The following is a 24,118-nucleotide window of genomic DNA, read 5'->3' as shown; positions in this document are numbered from 1 at the left end:
AGACGCACTGGCGTGGCGGCGTGAGATCAATCGACAACATGAGGTCGCCCTCACTATGGCCAAGGATTATCAGGCTGTAGAAAAGGAGCGAAGGGCAAAAAAGCATAATGATGCTCTGAGTCGACTGGTAAAAGCTGCTGTACCTCAACCAAGTGGAAACGAAGACTCGGCGGACCCTCCAGAAGCTTCGGAAGAGATGGAAGATCCTGCAAGAGCCCCACCGAGATCTCTTTTCGAGATTGGGAGCCGGGCGTGGCTGTACATGGAACGCGTCAAACCGGGCTTGACTAGGAAATTAGCTCACCGATGGCATGGACCTTTTCGGATCAAGCGCAAGGTGGAAGAGTTTGCGTACGAGCTGGAACTGCCTGATCGAAGTGGGTATCGCTTTTACCCAGTAGTGCATGTGTCAAGACTCAAAGCTGTCAACGAATTCAACAGTCGACCGAGCACTCGGTTGGTACTTGACGCGACTAATGAAGCAAGACTCGACTTCGATGAGGAACTACTGCCTGAGGACAGCTGGGAGCAGACCAAGTTGCCGGTGAATATGAAGTCGAGGCCATCCTCGACGACAGAACACCACTAACGACGAGCACGGAGCGTGCTGTACGCGAGTTCAAAGTCAAGTGGGTTGGCTATGAAGATACAACTTGGGGACCATCATCAAACTTGTCATGTGGAGGTCTGCTGTACGACTATTTGCGAGCCAAGAAGAGCGAGAATCGGCTGCAGATGGCGCAGGTGGCGGACGAAGACTAGCGTGACTGGATCACGTGTGAACTGTCCACAGGGCGATGCAGCCTGTGGTAACAGACGAAAAACGTTACTGCAACAACAAATTGTATATGCATTTGAAGAACAACATGAACATGATTACGCTGTGGAAGTGGATTAAGAATAAGAAAACGTGAATGCCGACTGGAGAGCGGCCACTGAAAACGAAGTCACGTGGGATACCTCAACAGTTGGCTGAGATGCTGGAGAACGTCGTGGAACACGCAGCGAGGACATCATCGAAACCAACAGCAGTCTCGAGGCGACGCTGAGTGTGCATATCGCCGTGGAGAGGAGGCGCAACGCTGAGCTGCACTTGGTGACGAGCCATTGCAGTCAAGTACGGGATTATCGAGGTCATCATGTGATCGACCGATGCCTCCGTACTTTCAGCCAGCATGGCGTGCAGCGAATCTTCGGTGAGTGGTGGTGGACCACCAGCTGGGGCAGGAGGAGCAGCAGGAGCCATCTCCGCGGATTCAGCGACGACGGGGAGTGCTGCAGGAGCTACCGCAGGGAGTGAAGAGTCCGGGGCAGGAAGCGCCGAAGGACCAGTCGATGACGCCGTTGTCGGAGGAAGTGCAGCAGACTGAAGGGCGTTCGAACCCTCGGTCTTGCCCTCCTGAGAAACAAGTCGAGTAATGCGAGGTGATGAGCAAGGTACCGATGATTCAAGGGAAGGATGAGCTGACGTACCTCCAGCTGTTCACGTTCGCGACGTCTACGGGGATTGAGACGCTGAAATGCGTCGGACACGACTCGATTCAGGCGCTTGGACATACGGTGGCGAGATGGTGAATTGGAGAATGAAGAAATGTCACAACGGGCACCAGTACCGTGGCTTCCATTGCGACAGGGGCAGTTGTGGTGTAGTGATTTCTCCGTAGTTGCGAATTATCACCCGTCGACAAAGACGTGACACCGCCCAAGATGTTCAAGCGACGAACCCTCGGTCAGGATGTACGGAGACGCCAAGGTGCAAGGGACTCGACGGCGTCACCTCCGAGTTTTCAGCAAGTATCGGATACGGCCTTATGTCACTGAATCCAGGCTGTCCTTATTATTAATAATGGACTGGCCGGATTCGCATTCAGCGGACCATCTACGGTACGAGCCCTCAGTGGCGGTTGGGATGAGTTCGCGGAATACTCAGCGACCTTTGGAAGACACGTTCACCGTCTGGGACAGGGCGCGGACCGTTAAAGATGCTCATGCGACAGTGCAGACGACGCTTGGCATGCAAGAAGATCCATAACGGATCATTGTTCACTTGATATTTGTATACTTGATTAGGACTTCTTATTAGGAATAGACCCGAAAGGGTAAGCTTAAATACAGAACAGAATTTCCACTCAAGCACACAGAGCGACGTCCGGCTTCAAGGTAAGCGTCAGGTCAAGCTTGTTTGAGCGTGTTATGCCTGTCGGTAGACTCGAAGCTCTGTAGCGAGGGTTCATCCGGCAAGGCCAAGAGACTTTGTGTATTGGCCGATTATTATCGGGAGGTTTTACGTGACGGCTTATTGTTGCCTATTTGCACGACTGGGAGTGCTTTAATTGCCTCCCCTTTATTTCTTCCAGCCGAGTGTTGAACACTCGGTGATCTCGTAAAAGGCTTACCCGTGCCTGGTACCCTTCCGCTGTTGGGACAACGAGGATTCAAAACACCTGCTAGCTTTGCTCGTGCTAGTAGCGTGTTCTTTTTTTTACTGGTTGGCCTATATAAGTAGTTTACAAGGTCCAGTTTGTCCCGGTGCAAGGGCAGAACTGGGGTCTTCAGGTCCGCCCGAACGATCGTTTACTATCCTAGTAGGCGTATTGTTGTGGGAACATCCTAACTACATTTGTAGCTAGAGTTCACGTGGGAATTCCAACACCACAGGTCCTCCTCTGGAATATCTGGTGGGTTTTGTGCTGATATGCGTAAAAATACTCGAAAAACGCACCCCAACTCCCGAACGTCTCCTCATCCATACGTGGGGCTCGGGCAACAACGACGGCAGATGTGGGGACGTGGACCTCCGGGGATTTAGCTTCAGTGGTCTCGGCGTCGGGCTCGGATGCCGACGCGGCGCTCGCCATGCTGCTTGTCCAGCTTTTCGCGCCTCTTTTGAAATGAAAGGCCCAGAATGAGTTGGGAGGGGTGAAAGGGGGGGAGGGGTGTTTTTCTACTTTTGATGCTGACTGATTTGTCGGGATTTTATCCGTCAGGAATATTTTTCTTGCCGGTATCCAGTTCCTTTTTTTAATGCCAGTCGCCGCAGGTTTTTCCTCGAGTAAAGCCAGTACCGGTAAACTGTCTAGTTCAGCTTCGTTTTTTTTCACTTAAAGAATCAAACGGTTTTGCAATTCCGACCGAGAAAGTGTTTTTTTGGGCTGCAGTGCTCGTAACTTAGAAGTGTACTCCTCCAGAAATTTTATCTCTTTTTCAATCCGCTGTGGTGTAGTGTTTGTCACTTTTCCGTGACGCCCTCAAGCTCGACCCGTCCCTGTCCTGAGAAGTGACCGCGGTGGGGTTCGCATTCGTAGGTTATAATATTTAAATTTTAGCTTTTACATACAATCCATACCTTTTGACCCATACTTTATTGACTTATCAACCTGTTTACATGTATAAACCTGCTCCAACCCTTATAAAGAATAGCCTTTTTCTATAAAGTCAGCCTGTCCAACAGCATCGTGCTTTAATATTTATGTAGACCAGCTTGTGAGTCACGCTCGTTACAAAAGTACACCACCATCTGTACAGAAGCCACCACAGATAGCTTGGGTCGTCATTCATTCCCGTCAGTAACAATGAGCGCCAGCGAGGCAGAGGCAGCTGTGATCTCCACGGGCGTCACCGCCGGTAACTATGCGCTATATGGATGATACTTCTTCTCCACCTTCCTCTCACTCACTTCCTCATCATTATCGATGCTTTCTGCGCAGTGGAAGACGCAGCCAAGCGCCATGCGGAACTTTTCGTCGAGTTCCCGGAGTTGGAGGTCAAGAAAGTGTCAAGTCTGGAGCGTGAGAAGAAGGAGCTGGCCAACCGCTCGCTGGTCTACGGCGAGATTCCGTTTGAGACAGTGGACGCTATTTTTCAGCTGGTAAAGAGGCGCAGGAGGCAGGAATTTGAGAGGCCGAAGAGGACTGACTTTCTGTTGGTAGATGAGAACGCAGTTTGGTGTGCTGCTGGATAAGGGAGGCAGCTTCTACGACATCGGCTCGGGCTGTGGCAAAGTGGTGCGTGTTGGCTACTGGTTTGCTGGTGAGGTGCGGAGCTTTGGCTGAGTTTGATGATGAGCAGGTGATGGCGGCGGCGTTGCTGCACGATTTCTCCAAGTGCTGCGGCGTTGAGGTGAGGGAGGCAGAGTGCGGTACTGATGACGAAGTCTAGCTGACTGTGAAGGATGTTTAATCTGCAGGTGCTGGATGGACTGCACGCAGTAGCGCTGAAGGTTCTGGATCGGTGGCGGTTTGAGATGCTGGACTCGCTGCCAGCGACCAAAGTGGACGTAGATGTGGGCTTTGTCAAGGGCGACGCTGTCAAGCGGCCTGACATCTGGCGGGATGCCACTCTCGTGTTTTGCAACTCGACTTGTTTCAGTGACAGCGTACGTTTTTTTCTTAAAGTTCCTTCGTGTCGTGTGGAAATTTTGCTTACTGTTTGCCTTGAGTTGACCGGATTCGTTGCAGCTTATTCAAGCGATTTCAACGGAAGCAGGTACGACGGATGGCTTGGTAATGAGACTGAAAGATGCGGAATTGTTTAATGTTTTTGACTGGCTGCAGACCAATTAGCTGTGGGTAGCTACTTCGTGACGGTGACCAAGCCTTTGCTGTCGACGCGGTGGCAAGCGATGCATGAGGAGAAGTTTCACATGAGCTGGGGTCGCGCAACTGTTATTTTCCAGAAGAAAATGTTCTAGTTCGAAAAGATGTTGATCGTTTCCAGAGTTTTGATTGAGCACACTGGACACATACTACGTGATAGGAAGCAACTTCGATTGGGTACTTGTGTGCTGTGAATTGTGCTCGCGGAAAGGCCAACTAAGCCCAATTGAAGCATATTAATGGCTTCTGGGTGTGAAATCTCAAACGGACAGGAAAGGCCAAACCTGTTGACAGCCTTGTTGAAGACCAAGCCGATGCTGGCCCCGTCTTTCTGGTCTCTTGCTGCGACGGCAACATCAACAGGAGCAGCGCCCCGAGCGGGCAAGCCACAGGACTAAATAGCCGACGTCGACGTTGCTGATCTGTTTCTCCCGTGACTGCAGCAAAACTGGCGGTGGTGACCCAATGGAATGAGTTCACAGACTTACTGGATCCAAGTCTTAGCTGCCCTGCCATGACTGATTCAATACCCAAGCTGTTTACTCCTGCTGTGCTGTCCGATTACCGGGTACCGTAAGCGTATCAAAGTCTCTCTCGTTGGCCACGAGCTGCCAGTCACGAGCAGCTAAACTGCTCCTGATCCCAGAATCCACTGCGTCACCAGCACCCCCACCGACGGTCGGTGGAGCCGACCGCAACGAACAAATGTATTACCATCTCAACGCCCCCCAACCATCGCCATTCCACCTCCACGAACCACCCAAAGCCAGCGCTGCTCACTCCAGCCTTCAAGTCCTCTCCAAGAAGTCTCAAGCTTCCACCGTCTTCGTCGTCGTTGTCTTCCAGTATTCCGTATTAGCAATATCTCTTCAAAATAAGCAACCGGCATGTGCAAAGTCTAATAACAGGAGAGAGCCAGCACTTCAACTACAGTTCAGTCTCTTTCTCATTGGATGGTCTCCTTTAAGTCCGATTAGTCATATGCCGCCTGGCGAGCGGGAGAGCTCCATCCTTCTTCTCCGACGCGCGCATTCTCTGGTCGATTTCTCCATCCACAGAGACCGCCATGAGCCCCCGCCAAGTGCACCCGATGCGTTTTCGTCATGTCTTCCTGTTAATACCGTTTTTATTATTTGGGACGCTCTGCTCCGCCCACATGCACGTTTCCGAGCGGCGTCATCTCCAGCAGCAGGCGCGTGACATGTTTTACCACGGTTACCGCAATTACATGGAGCACGCGTACCCGTGGGATGAACTTAAGCCTCTGAGCTGCTCCGGACGCCGCTGGGATCGTCGTGAACGTGGAGATCTGGACGACGTACTAGGAGGTTTCTCGTTGACGCTTGTAGACTCGCTGGATATGCTGGCGGTACTGGGGGACCGCGACGAGTTCGCACGCGCTGTCAAGCTCATATCTAGTAGCGTTTCTTTCGACCGGGACGTGACAGTGTCGGTATTCGAGTCTACTATTCGAGTTATTGGTGGACTAGTGTCAGCGCACATGTTGGCGTCTCCAGAGTATTTCGGAATGATGGACGAGAGCGAGTACAATGGAGAACTACTGGACCTTGCAGAGGAGTTGGGACGAAGATTACTACCCGCTTTTGAGACCCCCACGGGGATTCCTGTACATAGAATTAATTTACGTCATGGCGTACTACCCAGAGATCGAGCAGCCAACTTGACGTGTCCGGCGGCTGCTGGATCGTTGCTGGTGGAAATGGCCTATTTGTCGAGACTAACAGGGGACGAGAGCTTCGAAGAGAGGGCGAAACAGGCCGTTGTGGCGATCTGGGACCGACGATCAGATCTAGATTTACTGGGGAGCTCTATTGAGGTGGGGTCGGGGAAATGGATCTACTCGCATGGAGGCATTGGGGCTGGACTGGACTCGTTTTTTGAATATTTACTGAAGTATCATCTTATCAGTGGGGATTCCGAGTGGCTGGCGATGTTTAATGCCAGCTACCACGCGGTAGAAACTCACGTGAATCATAACAACGTGTATATTGAGGTTGATATGAACGGAGGCAGGAACCAAGTGCGTGCTCGTCGCGTTTCAGCGTTGCAAGCTTTCTGGCCGGGACTTCAGGTGCTTGCAGGCGATGTATCGGGTGCCATTCGCACTCATGAGCACAAGTTCCCACTCTGGGACGAATACGGCGCCATGCCCGAGCTATTAGACTTGGCGCCGCATGGCAAATCCAAGCCTGGGAACCGCGGGACTGTGATTAGCTGGGCGCGTACGTCTCCACTTCGTCCGGAGCTGATTGAAAGTACTTATCATTTGTTTCAAGCCACAAAGGACCACAAGTATCTCAAAATGGGGCGACAAATGCTGCAGGACATTCGTCGTGTGTCAGAAGTGCCTTGCGGTTATGCCGCTGTGGGAGACATCCACACACTCGATGTCGAAGATCGCATGGACAGCTACTTCCTTTCAGAGACTGTAAAATATTTATACTTACTCTTCAGCGACGACCCACATGTGATCGTCCCAGGCCCAGCACGACGGCGCAATACTACAGTATCAACGAATCGGACCTGCTCTGCAACGATATCAGACGAGAAACTCACGCTTGGGTCAGCAGTATCTTGCAACAACCGCTCAGCCAACGCGAGCTCGACTTTGGAGCAGTTTTCCTGCGTCAGAAGGAACAGGAAGCCTCTCAAGGCATCCGACGTTGTTTTCAGTACGGAAGGCCACATCTTGATGCTCGACTCGCATCTTTTCCGGCACACAACGAAGCAGAAGGCATCGTCTGCTTCACCAAAGTGCGAGAACGGGAAGCTGCAAGGTCACAGACGTAACGTGGAGCTGGAAGTGGCACGACAAGTCCAGCTAACGCCTCCAGTTATCCCCGTGGGAGTGGCTGTACGCGCTGGTGGCGTTCACGTGACGACGCTTGTGGCTTCTCCTGCCAAGTTTGGACTGCAGGTCACGACTCCATCTGCAGTGGAAGCTCCGCTGCAGCTCTTTGTCCCGGATATTGGCGAGGCCTGTGGGTCAATAGACTCCGAGCGTGTGCGTGGCAAGATTGTCATGGTAGCTCGCGGTACGTGCACGTTTGCAGAGAAGGCGATGAGACTGCAAAGCGCTGGTGCAGTGGGTGCTGTGGTTATCAACTCGAAGGCGACTTCCAGCAGATATCCGAACCGCAAGTACTCGCTGGCTGATGACGCTCGTGGCCTCGGGCAGTTCGTGACGATCCCCGTTCTTCTTGTATCTCGAGAAGATGCCTCACAACTGCACAGACACGCCAGCCTCAAGTGGCCTCTAGACGATTCAGACGCAGAAAGCCACGTTCAAAGCGGTGGCGATGTACTTATTGGCTCGCTCTCGCCTTGGCTCTACTGATCCAGATGGGTAGATGGGTATTATGATAGAAAGTAAAATGCAAAGATGTATATACTGATGAGGACGAGCCTAAATGTCTTCGTCGAAAACGGTGAGATCCACACGCACTTGGTTGCCTTTGGCCATTTCTTCGTCGTCATCGTCTGCGATGAGGTGCACGATCTTGTTGACGATGAAGCTCGAGCGTTGTTTCTGCAGAGTGACGTCGTGCGGCTCGTCGTCCACTACGAGCATCAGCACGTACTTGAGCAAGATCAGTCCGTGCTCAACACACACAAACAGCCACAGTCGCTCGTGGTCCGTCAAGTTGGTAGTCGTGCGTCGAGACGTAAAGCAAACGAGCGCCACGTTGGTCACCATGGCGATGGAGCCCATCAGATCGATGATCGTCCCCCAAGTACCGATGTCCTGTGCACCTCGAGGATCTGGACGGCGCGTAGCGTTCACGAGCTTGTGCGCGTCAATGCGAATCTCAAAGAAATTGTTGAACAGAGCGAACGCTGGAGCCAGCGGGAAGGACACGACGAACAGCGTCACGTAGCCGAACTGGATGATCATCTCGTTGTAGTCATCGAACGTCCCCTTCTCGTCGTACACGTCCAGCTCCAGTTGCTTCTCGATGGCTGAAGGCTCACGATACACGCTGTTTTCTTTCTTGTTCCTCTTGAGCTTCTTCATGATCCACGGCAGACCCGCTTCGAAGAAATTCCCAGAGGTGAGTCGCAAGATGAAGATGATCCCCAGACTCATCATCAGTTCGTCCATGCAGCCGTGACCTTCTGGTTTGCACGACTCGTGGCCTTCCACGGACGTTTTGATGAACGCCACGTAGAACAGACTTGCATACGAGTTGACGAACTGGAAGAGGAACGTCTTGCCGATCAGATGATCCTCGTACTCAGTGTCGGTTCGGTGGTTCTCAAACTGATTGAGTTTCGCGGCGACAGTACTGTACACGTTGTTCATCACCATGATCTGAATGGCGTTCACTGTAGACGCTGCTGGTCCCCCCAGTTGCGTACCGTTCACTGTGAACATGTCCTTCCACTTGCCGGACGTGGCTGCGTACCGGAACACGAAGATGCCAGCCACGACGGCAACAACCAGCAGGATGAGCATACTGATGAAGAACTACAGTAGTGGGCAAAAACGACGAGCTGAATCATTGTGTCTTCCTGCTTGGTCTCAGATTTCATTCCTCACAGTAGTGTAAGACGTACCAGTGAGCCCATAACGCGTCGGGAACGCGTCTGTGGACTGAAGTAGCGGATCTCCGAGCCGTCAATAGGGGAAACCGTTGGCTGTCCCTCGAACTCCGGTCGTTCCACTTCTTCTTCCTCGAAAGTTGACATCCCCCACTCGAGGGCTAACGCTGAGTTGTAGCGCTTCCAGTATTCGTAGTAGAAACTGTAAGAAAGAGAAAAAAAGAAGACTGAGGTTGGTAGCTCCTCATAATGTGAAGCATCCACGACAGTTAAGCTGCAGCTTACATCGACCAGAGAGCCATGAAGAGCCCAAAGTACGGTACCAACGCGGAATCGGCGGTATCTTCGACCAAAACGTCGGCAAACAGCAAACATCCGACAATTGCTGGTGCGATGAGCCACGTCGTGTAGTGGCCTGGACAATAAGACAAGTGAGCAGCAGCACATCACAGCAGCAAAGGTAGAGCATACTACACTCACCTAGCCACGCGAAGTAGAGCCCCACTTTCTCGCCGAAGTAGTCCTTAATATCCCACAACGGCTGTTGCCAAGGTGCAAACTTCCAGCTGAACCACTTGTCTCGGAGCTTGTTCAGCTCCGCTGGTTCGTGCAGTGGGAAGGCTGCAACAAGGCACTTGTCGCGCAGTAGATCACTCAAATCCAAGCCGCAGCCGCCCTCTCCTTTCGTTTTGATGATGTTGAGCAGTAGCTTAATGCTAAAAAAAAACCAACAATGAGTCCCAATGTCCCTTTAACCCATTTTGCAGCATGTTTAAACCATACCGATCAACTCCGCGGAACGGAATCTGCTTGTGTCCGTGCTTGCGATAGGCTGGATACAGTCGCGGCTCGACGTCAAACTTGGCAAAGATGTTCTGGAACGGGTCTCGATGCGAGATCTGGTGCTCGTCCTTGATGACGATCTTCTTAATGTTCTGCTCTTCATAGCCCGTCTCAGCGACCCTGCGTAGCTCTGTGGGGTCGAATTCGACCTTGTAATCGATGCGATCGGCCTCTTTCGACAGCCTTTCCAGTGTTGCGCGTAGTTTACAGAAGACGTGACCTCGATCGGTTGAGTAGAACATTTTGGTCTCGATGCCTCCACGAGCCACGTGCTGCAATATAGTGCGCATACTGAACTTCTTCTGCTGCTCCGAGAGCTCAGCAGCCTCGTCGTGCACCTGGAAGACCAGCACATAGTCGAACGAGTAGCCGTTCTCCTTTTCAAACTCCTCGTCCAATTGGATGCGAACGTCTTTAGCTTTGAGTGAGGCGTTGAGTGAAGACCCACGACGGGAGACTCCCATCTTGAGCACCTGCAGCTTGCCGGCCGCCGACATGACCGAGTCGATCTCTTCTGCAACAGTCTGCGATGAAGTCGGCAATGGGTTCAAAAGTGTCGATTAACAGACTGAGATGATGCACAAGTGCCTTTTGAGTCGCGCCGTTACAAAAGTGTAGCATGTACCCACTTGACGCAAGAATTTGATTGGTCGAGACGCAAAAAAACGAAAATCGCTTCGATACCTTCAACTACATGTACCGGTTACCGTTAAAAGGGCACTCGTTAAGCACAACGTGCCGTGTCGAGTCCCATGTCGCGACAGAATTCGTTCTCCATTTGCTTGAAGACGTCGTCGTCTGCTCCAGCGGGTGCAGAGCGCGTCGGATCTGCCTCTTTACCTGGCATCGACGACAAGTTGTTCGCAGCTGCTGTTCCTGGAGGAGCGCCGTCCTCCCCGCGGTTCTGCCGTAAGCTCGGAGCGCCAGCATCCGAGAGACCCGATTTCAAGGCACGTGCAGCTTTCATCCGTTCACTCTCACGCTTAAAGTAGGCTTCCATAGCTGCTCGTTCGCCACTTGTTGGTCGTGACAACGTCCGAGGCACCTCCAAAATGTGCAAGTTGCCAATCTGATCCCCGACGGCGACGAGTTGCTGCTTGATGTTCGTCGTGGCGTTAGCTGGAGCATTTTGGCCTGCGTTAGTACGCCCTCGTGCACCTGCAGCGTCCGTTGCCTTGCCTTTGCCAGTCCCAGCTCCCGTACCGCTAGAATTGGTGGCATTGGCTGAATTTCCACTTGGATTGGGCACAAGTTGCGGCCTGAACTCAATAGACGTAAGCGCACACGCCGTGACGCCGATGGACAAACTCGATCGATGCGACTGGTCCAAAAAGTCCCAAACCTCCAGCATTCCGTCGGCTTTCCCCAAGAAAATCACACCGGGGCGTGACGGAGAGAACGCTACACACGTGATGACCGACGGGGTGAGTGGCGACACAAAGATGGGCCCATTAGATGCAGTACTTGAGTCGTCTTTAGCTCCCCCTTCGTGCTGTTGGGAAACATTCCAGAGGTGGAAATGCGACTCACTTGCAGATAAAAAGATACTCGGGAAGAAAGGAGAAGCGCAAAGACCCAAAATTGGTCGAGAATGGTCTCGACACAGCCACTGCACGTACTCGACGCCCTCGTCTCCACCTCTTCCTCCATCATCCCCCTTGTTGCCGCCTTTTGCAGGAGCGTGAGGACGCCAGTCTGCGTACACGAACTCTCCTTCCTCGGTGCCACAGTAGAATTTACTTGTGAGTGGCAACACGCCTCCACTACCTCCGTCGCCACTGCCAGGACCAGTTTCTTCGCGTGTCTTCTCTAGCCAAAGCGTTTGCAGTGTCAACTCTCCGGGACTGTCCAGCTTGGCCAACGAAATGGAGTAGATGGGCACAAAATGCACATCGGGTGTCGTGCCGTCCTTAGCGCCAGCAGTGCCAGCTTTATCAACCTTGGCTCGCGTCATCCCGCGGTACTTGGGGTCTTTGAATCGTAGATCCCAGAAGGAAACTTGGCCGTCGGCTGCGATCGTGACGAACTGATTGACAGCGCCAGCATCAGCCTCAGAAGAAGCCACAACGTGGCCTCGACTGTTGACTTCAACCCCTGCTGGTAGCCACTGGAGATCTGCTACGGGTCTGCGGTGACTCACATCAATGTACGACACGAACAGAGGCTTGACAGGAGGCACTTGTTTGTGCGCATCGTCAACTCTCTTTGACGAAGAGGAAGCACTCGTTCCAGCTGCCGGTCCGGACGGGGTTTTGGTCGTTTTCATTTTACTGAGCAAGTGTTCCGCCTTGGAGAAGTCCCAGACGAGCACTTGACCGTTGTACAGACCTGCAGCGACGAGATGTGGAGCTGCAGGGTTGAAGCGCATTGATAAAACGTCCTGAGGCGACTCGAGCATGATCTGCGGATGGATGAGGTCGACGAAGTTCCAGATGAGGATGAACGAACTTTCAACGGTATCCAGCAGATCTAAACGACGTGCAAATGAAGCGTTAGCTGCCGCTGCAACAGCCACGACGCCGTGTCGTCTCGGATGCCAGTCGACTGCGGGCAACGTCTTGTTCTTGCTGTACACGAGATCCGTGAAGCTTCTCAGTTCTCTCATGACGTTTTCATTGTTCTTGTTGCCCAGCGAAGCGTCCTCTTCTTCCAGTAGATGAGCGAATGGGTCCAAAAACACATCCAGCGTCTCGTTTTGTTGCAGTGCACGCTCCACACGAGGCAAGACATGCGCTAAGAAGGCCTGGATCTTATCACTGTCCATCTCGGCTTGCCGTTGTGCCGGCTCCATGACAATCGGTTCGTATTGGAGCGCACTGTTCACTGAACGGAACCAGCTCGTCTGTGTAGTGCCGTCCACCAACGGCGGTGTACCCTGAAGCCCAACATCTTGCTCTAAGCGTGTGAGCTCGTAGTTGGGGTCCTTGTGCTGTCTCCACTCTACAAAACCTGAAGTGAAATCCAGGATAAACTTTTAGAAAGGAAAACACCTGCACTTGATAACCTGATTACACCCGTACATTGGTCTGCGTCACGATCGCTAAACTTGTAGTCTGCGTTAAGTTCGTCCGACATTTTCGTCACCGACATGGTTATCTGCAAGCACACAGCTCAGCATTACCGGTAAATGGTGGCTCGAACTACAGCATTACGAACCAGAGGACGAGACGGCACCACACTGAGTGCTTCAACATCATCATGCGTCTCACGAGCAGTGACCGACGTCCAAGGACGCGAAAGCATCGGTCTGTCCTCGTACACAATCTTGGACACATCGTTGGCATCTGCTGCATTGGCCTCTTTCTCCTGAGCTGCGAGAGCATCCAGTCGATCCTGTTCGCGACGGTTGATCAGCTCCATCTGCGAGTCGAACGCGCGACGGGTGAGACAGAGCAACCAGTTCTCTCCAAACATCTCGTTCGGGTCAGCTACGATGAGAATGTCGCCCCCTGCCGGCATCTTGGCGATCTCGGCTCGGAATTCGTGGAACGGACACATGAAGCCTACTTGGGCGATCTGATCGAGCACCTCCTGTCGCGTGAACACCTTGAACTCGACGGTCTCACGTAACCCGCTGCCGGTTTTGAGTCCTAATGTCTCCATTTCTCGCATCGAGATCATCATGGGGCGTGTGCCCGCCGGCGCTGGCTCCACTTCCTTTGCCCCCATCTGTCCACCGCGTACGGTTAATGGGAAGTGCCAAAGAGACTGGTGCAGTTTAGATTCGTTACTAGAACCGACCTTTCATCCACTCAAATGTAAAGCTTAATTAACACAAGATGCCGGCCGATAGGCATCAAAACCTCGAGCAAAAAGGAGCACAGCGAGCGTCAGAGCAAAGCATGTGGATGACAGTACTTTATATCATCTGTCTATACTCGTCTTCCACACTCTTCACCTTCATCTACGCTTGTTAAAAGTTCTCGAGCCAGTCGAGGTCTCCGCTATGAGGCGAGACGGGCTCTAGCATTGGCATTTCTGTACTAGCGGCAGATGTGAGCTGTTCCTCCATGAGCTTCGTTAGCGCGTCGGCATGCTCTTGATCCGCAGTCTTAGACGCCAATACGACCCAGTCGATGTCTCGGAACCACGGGTGAGCACGGATAGCGGAACCTCCTTTAACAATGTCGACAAGACCTTGGCCTCCTAAACGATCATCCGGGAACGGGTCGAGAAGCTGCTGAACAAGGTCGCAGGCTTCTCGTGACAAGTCGTCGCGTGTGATCTTGAGTGCTCCTTTGTTGTGGCGCGAGATCTTCGAGTACACCGCCATCGTCACGTCCTTTTCATTGGTAAGACGCGTCGTCGGGCTGGCTTCGGATCCGAAGCTTGTATCTGCTGTATTGGGGTCTTCTCCGTTCGTTCGGATGGAAAAGGGCGTACGACCGCATAGCATCTCGTAGACGAGGATTCCAAGCGACCAAATGTCTGCACTAGCCGTGTGACCACGCGCTGAGACCATCTCCGGCGCCATGTATTCAGGAGTACCACAGATTGTGTACGTTCGCGTCTCATCAGGTAAGCGCTTCATGTGCCGGAAGTCGTGGAGTTGCAGATACCCACGTGTGTCGACCAGGACATTATCGCTGCTGAGGTTTCGGTACGCGTAGCCAGCTTGATGGATGTACTCGAGCATCAGCAGAGCCTGTGCTGCAAAGCCGCGTACTGTCGATTCGTTCTCGAACCGACCGGTTGGTTCGTCTGCCAGCATCGTTCCCAAGTCCGTGACCATGGCCGTGTCGAACGACAGATACAAGGCACGATCATCTCGCCAGAACGCCACCATCTCCGGTAACATGGGGGTGTCCAGACGGATGGTCTTGTGCGTCATCACGTAGCGCGCAGCTTCGTCGCCACGGCGATCAGCTGCTACCTGCTGGAAGGAGAAGACGTTGACTGTGAAGAATCTCTTCGTGTCACTCACGCCCTGATAGACTGCCAGGAAGCCAAAGTCCGTCTGCTGTACAACGTAGCGGAAGCGCATGTCTTGAGGTCGCAACGGCACCATGACCATCGAGTTGCGTCTTGCCCCATGCGCGGCTGGACTGTAGATTAAATTCTTAACCGCAGTCTCAAAGTTGTGTCGAGCCTCACGCTGTAGCCGGTCAGCTTCAATCATATCCTGTAACGACCCCAACACTTCCTCGAACTCGCGTCGGCCAACTTGCAGCAGCTTCGTACGCCCCACTGAGATAACGTTAGCAGCTCTCGGTGCATCGTTCAACAGCGCGCGTTCGCCAAAGTACTGGTTCTTCTTGAGCCTCAGCACCTCTCGTGACGTTCTCTTCTTGCCAGGACCTGCTGACGCATCGTCTTCCCAGATCGTACAGATCACAGCTCCCTCCTGGATCACGTAGAACGTATCACCAACGTCTCCCTGGTTGATGATGTAGTCGCCGTCATGATACACGACTTCCGTCAGGTTGTTGGCCAAGCGCTCGAGCTGAGCTTTGGTCAGTGTCTTAAGCACGTCCACCTTCTTCAGTGTTTGAACCAGCACCGATGTCGGCGCCTTAATAAATACGCGTCGGAACGCACGACAGTCAATGGCCCAGAGCACGCCGGCCGACAACGCCTTGACCGAGGACGACCGAGGACTGTTGTGCATCAGAGCTAGCTCACCGAATGATGCTGGTTGGAGGTCTCCGCAGTGATCCGGGTTCACAGGTGGCTGCGTGTACGTGTGTACAATACTCTCTGGACCCCCGTCGTCCCCACGCACACTAACCTGGTAATCTCCACACTCGACGATGTAGAATTTGTCGCCTGGGTCACCCTGGCGAATCACCATGTCGCCTTCACGAACACTGATACGCTCCATGACAGCAAATATGTCGTCCTTCTGAGCCTGTGTGAGCTGTCGGAACAGCCCAGTTGTTCTTCGTCAAGGGCCTCAGGCAAACGCAGCTCCGTGGACGACTTGAGATGACGTGGTCGCTCACCACGGTACGCCAGATCTCCCTCTTGACGAGCTGTGCCATATCCTTGCGCATCTGAGCACGACGCTTCTCTTTGGACATTCCACGACGCACGGGACGAAGCTGCTGCGAGACATCCTTCTCACTTGTCTGTCCAGGCAACCTCCTGGCCATCGAGTTGGTCCTCGGGGTCGTTCCAAGCGCAGCTCCACTGGTCGTGGCAGCGCCCTCACTGAAGTGGAAGTACACGCAAATAATGGTAATGTCATCTGTCCGCAACTCGTACGTCAGCCAGAGATGGTAAGACTCTGCGGCCACCTTGTGACACGCCTCCAAAGGGTCTTCGTACTGAGCCACCATATCCACAACAGCTTGGCTCGTGAGGAATTCGAACACCCCGTCACTGGCAATAACAATGAAGCGGTCGTCCTCCGTTAATTGGAGTGACGTGATCTCAGGGACTCCAATAACACCCAGTGTCTCTGCGATTTCATCACCGAGACTTCGCGTGAACGCTGTGCCAGGGAAAGCACCATACGGCGACCAAATACGCGGCGGATCACCGTCTTCATCCACTTGGTCATTCAAGTTGGCCGCCCAGTTCTACAAACCAAGCTAGTATTGGTATCAAATCGACTCTGTAGAGCGAATAATGCGACGTACGTCATGCACAGGGGCGATTCCCTCAAGCTGATCCATGGTGAGCACGCGCGCTCCAGATCTTTTTACACGCTCACGTTCATCCTGCAAAGAAGTTATAGCCATATAAAAACAATATTTCACTGTCACTGGCATGGCCCAAATCGTTCTTACCGATCGGTAGGGTGTTTGGTCGACAGAAAGCGGCTGTGCGACTAGTTTTCCTTCACTCATAGTCGCAATAACTGCTCGGGAGTCGCCAACATTGGCAACATGAATTGTTTCCCCGTCTAGAAACATGCAGATCGCTGTGGTGCCGCTCAAACTGTCATCAATACGCGACGCATGCAGCCGCGCGTTCGTCTCCTCGAAGGACTTGGAATAAGCCTCCAAAGAGGAGCAGTTCTTCCGATCCAGAATGCGAACGAGTCGTTCGGGACACTCCTTGCGAACAAATGAAGCGCACAAGTCTCCAGTCGTGCCGTGGCCGTCGAACACACCAAAGTACATTTTCGCAGCGTCGCCCATGAAGGCTGGGAGGATCGTGCAGCTGTCTTGGTTCGGCTTGTCGAGAGCTGCAAGTTCACACGTCAGCAAGCGGCCCACTAGAGGAAGATAGCGATGGTCTTGAGAACTCACCGTCTGGATAGTATCCGCGTTGCGAGACGAAAGCGTACTGTGCGCTCAGCTTGGACGTCACTTTGGATTTCATTGTTTTCGGCGAGCAAACGATGCGGGAGTTGATCTGCTCCTTCGTAAGCGGCGAGCGAGCAGGTTTACTGGGACCAGTTCCATTGCTGTTGCCCAGTTGGGCCAGGATCGTGGATTCCCCATCGGGGCGCTGCATGATGGAGGCGCCGCAGCCCATGGTCAATGGCTTGGAAACCGACGCCAGACTAACCTGCAGTGCACGTTTCTTCACAAGCTTTCACGTTGTCAAAATAGCTCCTCTTAAGCGCCTAGAAAAAAGTGTCACCCAATTTTAGCTGCTCGGTAAGTATCACACATCGCATGCCTGCCCCCCCCCCCTATCCCAAGACACCTTGCTTCAATTCCTTACTGCGATCAATAGCGCACCCTGACACATGCAGAGCCTCATCGATTGAGATGCCGCATTTCCATTGACGCTGCCTCTCATTGTCTGGAGCTGTAAGCGCCGCTGCCTGCCAGATCCACCACGGTGCGAAACTCGCCGTCACTGCGATATATGCGTCTAAAAAGCTATATTTTCCAGCCTGTGAAGTCATCTAAACATCTCGATAGTATGTGTCATCATACAGCGTCCTGTTTTGCCGGCTCCTGGTCCGACTGGAGACGGCGCACCATGTCGCCGTGTTCCCTCTGCGGAGGAAGTTCGTCCCTGCCTAATAAGATCGTATCTTCTCGTATCTCGGCCGACGCGCCCTTCTTCATCTTGATATGTGCGTTGGGCGAGTACACTTCTTCGTTGTTAAACCACTTGCAGCTCACGTACTGCACCTTGCAGCGGTTGTAGTGGATCATCTTGCCCACTGTCTTGTCCTCGCCATAGTCGAGTCCGTCCAGCTCGACGAAAATGGGTTTCTCCAGCATGCACTTCAATAGCGCACTACCTACAAAGTACGAGCCTCCCGTGGCGAACACGTACGAGTTGGTGTTGGCCACATCGCCGAGATTCACGTGCATGTCGCCGGCGTAGCACGAGTCCAAGTCGGTGCATTTCTTGAGACATAGATAGTAGTGTGGCCAATAGATGATAGCCTCGTCGTCCTGTTTCATTAGATGATTGCGCGGATCTGCGGCGTGTACGTGGCTCATGATGGTCACTGTCTTGTTGTGTAGGTTCATGTAGCTGTCCACGCCCGAGTGACGCACCACTCGCAGACTCTCCTCGAGTGCAGAGGGCACCGCCACACCGTCGTGTGCGAACAGGATTGTGTGTGGACTAGCGATGAAGCCTATGAAGTCCCAGTTGGTCTTTTTGCACACGAACACGACGCGTTGTGTGTGCTCGATGAGTGACGCCGTGAGCTTCTCCACCAGCGTCACCTCCGTTGTGGGGAGCACCTCCGCCGTGTAGCCCAGTCGCACGTGGCAGAAGAACAGCAGCAACTGGGCATAGTAGCCCAGTACGAAACCTACAGCCAGCAGTCCTAACAGTGCCGGGACGCGGCGCAGTGCCCGTTGACGTGGAAGTGCACGAGCGGCCGCAGCCTTCTCCCGCTCCTTGAACCGCGTACGTGGCGAGTCTGGCGTGTCTGCATGAGTCTCCGGGAAGCTGCCGGTGCTGGCGTTGCGCGTACGGCGGTGCGCCGTCGGCAGCAGCGGCGACGTGCCCTCCCACACCATAGCGATTCACGATTCGCGAAGATGGCTCCACGACGTAAGTTACTTACGCTTCCCCTGTACAAACAAATAATGTGTCTGCAAACTCGAAACCCTGTTCAAAGCCATCTTGTTTATTTCAGTACATATGTATGATACATGATGTATCTCCATTTTCAGAATTCTCAGTGGCTCTGCCGGTAGGAAACCGGTTTCATTTTGAGGTATGCAAAAAGGCGATCTCGCTATTTATATGAAGGCTTTGTTTCCAGTAAGTGCCGAAGTATTAATACCAGCAACAAGGGTCCAGTATACCGGTAGTATGAAAGGACTTATTAAGTTCTACCCATACACTTTCTCAGTATCACATGTTCTTTTATTACTGTATTAGTACATGAATGCCTTAAATTGGTCTTTGAGTAGTACCTTTTGTTTAGTTTTTTTAATAATAATACTTACTGTATTTATTATTTGACAACATTTGGCGGCACCATTCATTTTGACACTCGACGGACATGGTGAAGTCGTACCTGCGCTACGAGCGCGCGTGCTCTTTCGGCGTGATCGCCTCCGTGGAGGGCAATGTCATTTATGATGCCAGCGGGCGCTTCGCCATTGCGCCAGCGCTGCAGGACGTGGCCGTGTGGAACGTGCGTCAGGGCAACAAGGTGCGCGACCTTCTGGCGCCCGAGAGCGGTGGTGGCCAGGTCACAGCATTGGCACTGAGCCCCGACGGCAACGATGTAGCCTGCGGCTACTCGACCGGAGCTGTGCGCGTGTTCAAGCTGGCTACAGGTGCGCTGGTGGTGACGTTGGATGGACACAAGGGAGCAGTGGAGGCGCTGGCGTACCGCGCGGACGGCGCCGAACTAGCCTCGGGCTCGCGCGACACGGATGTGATCGTATGGGACCTGGTGAGCCAGACAGGCCTCTTCCGTCTAAAAGGCCACAAGGACGCCGTCACAGCGCTGGTCTTCCTGACACCCGCGACGCTTGCATCCTGCTCCAAGGATACGCTCCTCAAGGTCTGGGACCTCGAAACGCAGCACTGCGTGCAGACGTGTGTAGGACACCGAAATGAAGTGTGGTCACTAGCTGTGAACCCCAGCGGAAACCGGCTGCTGACCGGCGCGTCCGACAACCAGCTACGTGTGTGGAGCGTGCAGCACGAGGATGAAGAGGAAGGAGAGACGGTCAAGCTCTTGGGCTCCATTTACAGACAGAGCAACGACCGAGCTGCCCGAGTGGCGTACAACCCCAAGGGTGATTTGGTCGGCATACAGAGTGCTGGGAAGACGGTGGAGATCTACCGCGTGCGATCGGCCGACGAGATCAAGAAGAAACGCCAACGTCGTGAGAAACGTCAGCGCGAGAAGGCCAAGAAGAAACAACAACAGGTCGACGAAGCCGGAAAGAACCAGAAGATTGTCATTCCAAAGACTCAGGATGCGGACGAGGAGGATGCCGCGGACAACTCGGCCACGGATGAGCTGGAGCTGCTCTGTGTGGTGCGATCGTCGCACCGCGTCAAGTCGTTCTCCTTCTCTCCTGATGTCGCAAAGGATGGCACCACGTCGCTGATGCTTGGTCTGCAGAACAACAGCATCGAGACGTACACACTGTCTCCCAGTGCAGCAGCGCTCGAGGACCGATACGGCAAGTCGCATGCGCTCACACTCAGTGGACACCGATCGGATGTGCGCCAAGTTGCTATCAGCTCGGACGACCAGCTCATCTTGTCGCTGTCAGGCGCGTCTGTGAAGATCTGGAACGCTCGCTCGTTGCAGTGTATCCGCACACTGAGCGACGGTCTGTCGCTGGCCTTGTCGGCGGTGTTCGCGCCGGGTAACATGCACGTTGTTGCGGGAACGAAGCTGGGCCAGCTGCTGCTGCTCGACCTGAACTCGGGCGAGTGCATCTGGAAGGACGAGGAGGCGCACAACGGCAGCGCTGTGTGGTCCATCGACGTGCGTCCCGATGGACGTGGCATTGTTACTGGTGGTGCTGACCAGCATGTCAACTTCTGGGACTTTGAGATGCTCCGCCCGAACGACGCGGAACCCAAAAGTGCGTTGCGTCTTGGTCTATCACACGCGCGTATGCTCAAGATGTCGGACGACGTGCTGTGCGTGCGCTTCAGCAACACGAAGGACCCGAAGAAACTGGTCGTGGCGGTGGCTCTGCTGGACTGCACGGTCAAGGTGTTCCACGACGACTCGCTCAAGTTCTTCGTGAGTCTGTACGGCCACAAGCTTCCGGTGATGTCTATGGACATTTCGTCGGACGATGCCATGCTCGTGACTGCGTCTGCGGACAAGAACGTCAAGCTGTGGGGTCTGGACTTCGGTGACTGCCACAAGTCGATCTTCGCGCACCAGGACAGCATCATGTGCGTCCGCTTCGTGCGCAAGACCCACTACTTCTTCACTGCATCCAAGGACAAGTCGATCTGCTACTGGGACGGCGACCACTTTGAGCGCATTCTAAAGATCGATCGCCAGCATTTCGGCGAAGTGTGGGGTCTCGCAGTCAGCGGCGATGGGAGTTTTGTAGTGAGCTGCTCACAGGATCGTTCGCTGTGCAAATATGTTCGCACAGAGGACCAGGTGTTCACCGAGGAAGAGAAGGAGAAAGAGATGGAGCAGCTCTTCGAGGACGAACTGGTCAAGAACAGCAACAACAAGGCCCCCGCCATGGGCAAGGAGAAGGGAGGGGAGGACGAGGGGGACAACGAGAACTCGGCATCCGCTGCTAAGCGCACCATCGAGTCGGTTCGTGCCGGTGAGAGCCTGATGGAGGCCATCGATCTTGCCGAGACCGAGCTGCAAGCCATTGCAGACTTTGAGCGTGTGCAGAGGAAGAAGGCGAAGGAGACTGCAGCCGCCGCGAAGAAGCGTAAACAGGAGAAGAAGAAAGCTGCCGAGAAGGCCTTGCCTGGCACTGAAGACGAGAAGATTGAGACTGAAGAGGCTTCCAGCAAGCCCGAGAAGGCGGCGAAGCGTCCACCCAACATGCTGCTATTGGGCTACTCGCCGCTCAAGTACGTGCTGCACACTCTGCGACGTATTCGACCGCACGACATGGAGGAGGCGCTTATCGTGCTGCCGTTCGACTACGTGGAGCGGCTGATCCGACTGCTGCTGCAGCTGATCTCGAGCCACTTGGAAGTGGAGTTTTGCTGTCGCGTGCTGCTCTTCTTGCTCAAGCTGCACAATTCAGCCATCTGTGCGCGGGTGGGTCTGTTCAACGAGCTGGAACTGCTGTGGCAGCGACTGCGCTCGCAGCTCGTGGAGAGCAAGAGCCGCATCGGCTTTAACTTGGCCGGCCTCAAGTATTTAAAACGCACGATCGACGAGGAGCGGACCGGGTTCGTGCAGGAAATTGCTGCCGCGCCTGCGAGCGGTGCTGGCCGCAACAAGAAGAAGCGCAAGGTCGAAGCGTAAATCTGACACATCGTAGGGAAGTTAAACTCGATTCAACTCGGAACTGTAGCGACCGGGGTCAATAGACGAATACACTTGTATACCATACGACTTTTGTTCTTTGTTCTGCAAAAAGTGTCCTTCGTTTGTCGTCTAGAACGCGTCCTCATTGAGCTCTTCCCCGATCTCTTCGGCATCGGAGTCATCTGCTGTTGAATCCGATGCAAACTTTAATGAGAGTTCAGAAGTTGCCCTCAACAAGCGTATGGAGTCGTCTAATTATTACTTCCTCTGGTCGGTAATGATCACGCGAAACCGACACAATGACCAATCGCTTCAGCTCTATTTATCCAATACGGCATCTGATTGGACCAAACGGAAGCCCTGCACCTCCTCTTTTTAAAGCCACCGGTTGTGCGCAGAACGGACTTCTATAGCCTCTGCAATTTCAGTTTTAGCTCTCAAGGTTTCAAGCCTCGCCTGGAGTGCGACCCGCCACGCCTGCGCTACGCTGTTTCTTCCTCTATAAACATGCCGAAGTCCAACCTTATCGACAACGAGGGCAAAAGCCGTCATTGACGAGCTTCTAAAGATTAGCAACAACAAGAGAACTACCCCGTGAAGCGTTTGATGTTCTTATGAGCCGACTTCCGGACACCGTGAAGTTAATTGGAACTGTATAGCTCTGCAATGACGGCTGGTGTCGTAGGGGTGAGTGACCTAACCGGCTTAAGAAGAACAGCGGCAGAAAGCGGAAGAATCGAGACGAAGTACGTGACAAACTGAAGAGCATTCCTATCGGGGATGAAAGACGTGTCAGTTAGAATGATAGGTTTTTTCAAATTTCTTTCGAGGATTGAACAGTTGAAAGACCTATCATACTAACTTCGCGTGATCATTTCCGACCAGAGGAAGTACTAATAACTAATATTAAGTAAAAAGTTACATGTAGTAGCATCATTTTGTTTCTGAGAAAAAATTAAGTAATATTTTTATGAGCTGGTCAACCTGGTGATAATGAGTGGTTATCTTCTTAGGGGTAGGGTATCCTATACTTGGCTGCACTAAGTGTTGGGGACGAGGTCCGTGAATAGGTAAAACCTATGCTACGGAATAATTATATGTTAAGTGTGCGGTCTACACTAACGTTGTAGAGACACCATGGAGCCACCAGGACTGCAGGTCGAACTCGAAGAGAGCGCGCATGCGACCCTGGACCGCTGTCGTGAAGCACGACCGGCCAACACGATACGAGCGTATGCACCGAAACAGCGAGAATTTAAGGCATGGTGTGAAAGAAAAGGTTTCCACGAGACTACCCGGTACCAGGTTACTGCAGCCAAAATGCACTTGTTTCTTCAAGAAGAAGTGGTCGAATTCGCACCCGCATCCTCGCAACAGTCTCATTAAAGGGTTGTTGACGTCGCTGAAGCGGGAAAGCCACGCCAAGAACAAGCGAGAGTATGCGGATCGCGGAGTTGGTTCGCTGTTAGATGGATATTGCACGACGAATGATCTCGTTTCCATATCTCGTTACTATATGAACCTAAATACTGGCAGTGACTTGCGCAACAGAATGAGCCATTTCCTTTGCCACGCGTGTCTTCTAAGAGGTGAATCTGCGCGTAATTTAGATTTACCAGACTTGTTCAGCGTGATATTGGAACATGAAGGATTTACAGAGTGTCGAGCGTTAGTGATGATCATGGAACAAGGCAAGACAAATCAGTTTGGGCGACGCGAATTTGGGTCTTGTATTAGACATCGCAATGTGGAGGTGTGTCCTGTAGGTGCCCTCGCTCTGTATCTCTTCTGGCGGTGGTCTGTACAAAAG

The 24,118-nt window shown here is 53.1% G+C and overlaps 5 protein-coding genes across 5 annotated transcripts; 3 read left to right on the top strand and 2 right to left on the bottom strand.

The window, feature by feature from the left end:
* Window positions 1–3,572: 3,572 nt before the first annotated feature.
* Window positions 3,573–4,690, top strand: PITG_09378 (uncharacterized protein; the record flags this gene model as incomplete). The annotated part of the gene is made up of 7 exons (XM_002903596.1): window positions 3,573–3,624; window positions 3,708–3,868; window positions 3,930–4,034; window positions 4,069–4,119; window positions 4,187–4,375; window positions 4,458–4,485; window positions 4,554–4,690. 7 exons carry the CDS (start codon window positions 3,573–3,575, stop codon window positions 4,688–4,690), a joined length of 723 nt encoding a protein of 240 aa, XP_002903642.1.
* Window positions 4,691–5,751: 1,061 nt separating this feature from the next.
* On the top strand, window positions 5,752–7,953 carry PITG_09377 (ER degradation-enhancing alpha-mannosidase-like protein; the record flags this gene model as incomplete). Its single annotated transcript, XM_002903595.1, has 2 exons — window positions 5,752–7,865; window positions 7,908–7,953. 2 exons carry the CDS (start codon window positions 5,752–5,754, stop codon window positions 7,951–7,953), a joined length of 2,160 nt encoding a protein of 719 aa, XP_002903641.1.
* A 69-nt stretch (window positions 7,954–8,022) lies between these two features.
* On the bottom strand, window positions 8,023–13,625 carry PITG_09376 (uncharacterized protein; the record flags this gene model as incomplete). Its single annotated transcript, XM_002903594.1, has 8 exons — window positions 8,023–9,084; window positions 9,174–9,360; window positions 9,444–9,573; window positions 9,639–9,874; window positions 9,942–10,515; window positions 10,842–11,464; window positions 11,621–12,941; window positions 13,211–13,625. 8 exons carry the CDS (start codon window positions 13,623–13,625, stop codon window positions 8,023–8,025), a joined length of 4,548 nt encoding a protein of 1,515 aa, XP_002903640.1.
* A 289-nt stretch (window positions 13,626–13,914) lies between these two features.
* On the bottom strand, window positions 13,915–18,886 carry PITG_09375 (cGMP-dependent protein kinase, putative; the record flags this gene model as incomplete). Its single annotated transcript, XM_002903593.1, has 6 exons — window positions 13,915–15,858; window positions 15,944–16,522; window positions 16,583–16,663; window positions 16,733–17,133; window positions 17,198–17,459; window positions 17,882–18,886. 6 exons carry the CDS (start codon window positions 18,884–18,886, stop codon window positions 13,915–13,917), a joined length of 4,272 nt encoding a protein of 1,423 aa, XP_002903639.1.
* A 491-nt stretch (window positions 18,887–19,377) lies between these two features.
* On the top strand, window positions 19,378–22,374 carry PITG_09374 (uncharacterized protein; the record flags this gene model as incomplete). Its single annotated transcript, XM_002903592.1, has 1 exon — window positions 19,378–22,374. The coding sequence occupies one exon, from the start codon at window positions 19,378–19,380 to the stop codon at window positions 22,303–22,305; it is 2,928 nt and encodes a 975-aa protein (XP_002903638.1).
* Between the last annotated feature and the right edge of the window lie 1,744 nt (window positions 22,375–24,118).

The sequence above is a fragment of the Phytophthora infestans genome, genomic scaffold, assembly GCF_000142945.1.
Source record: "Phytophthora infestans T30-4 supercont1.14 genomic scaffold, whole genome shotgun sequence".
Lineage (NCBI taxonomy): Eukaryota > Oomycota > Peronosporomycetes > Peronosporales > Peronosporaceae > Phytophthora > Phytophthora infestans.
Note: the sequence above shows the minus strand (reverse complement) of the source record. Positions and strands in the feature narration are given on the sequence as shown.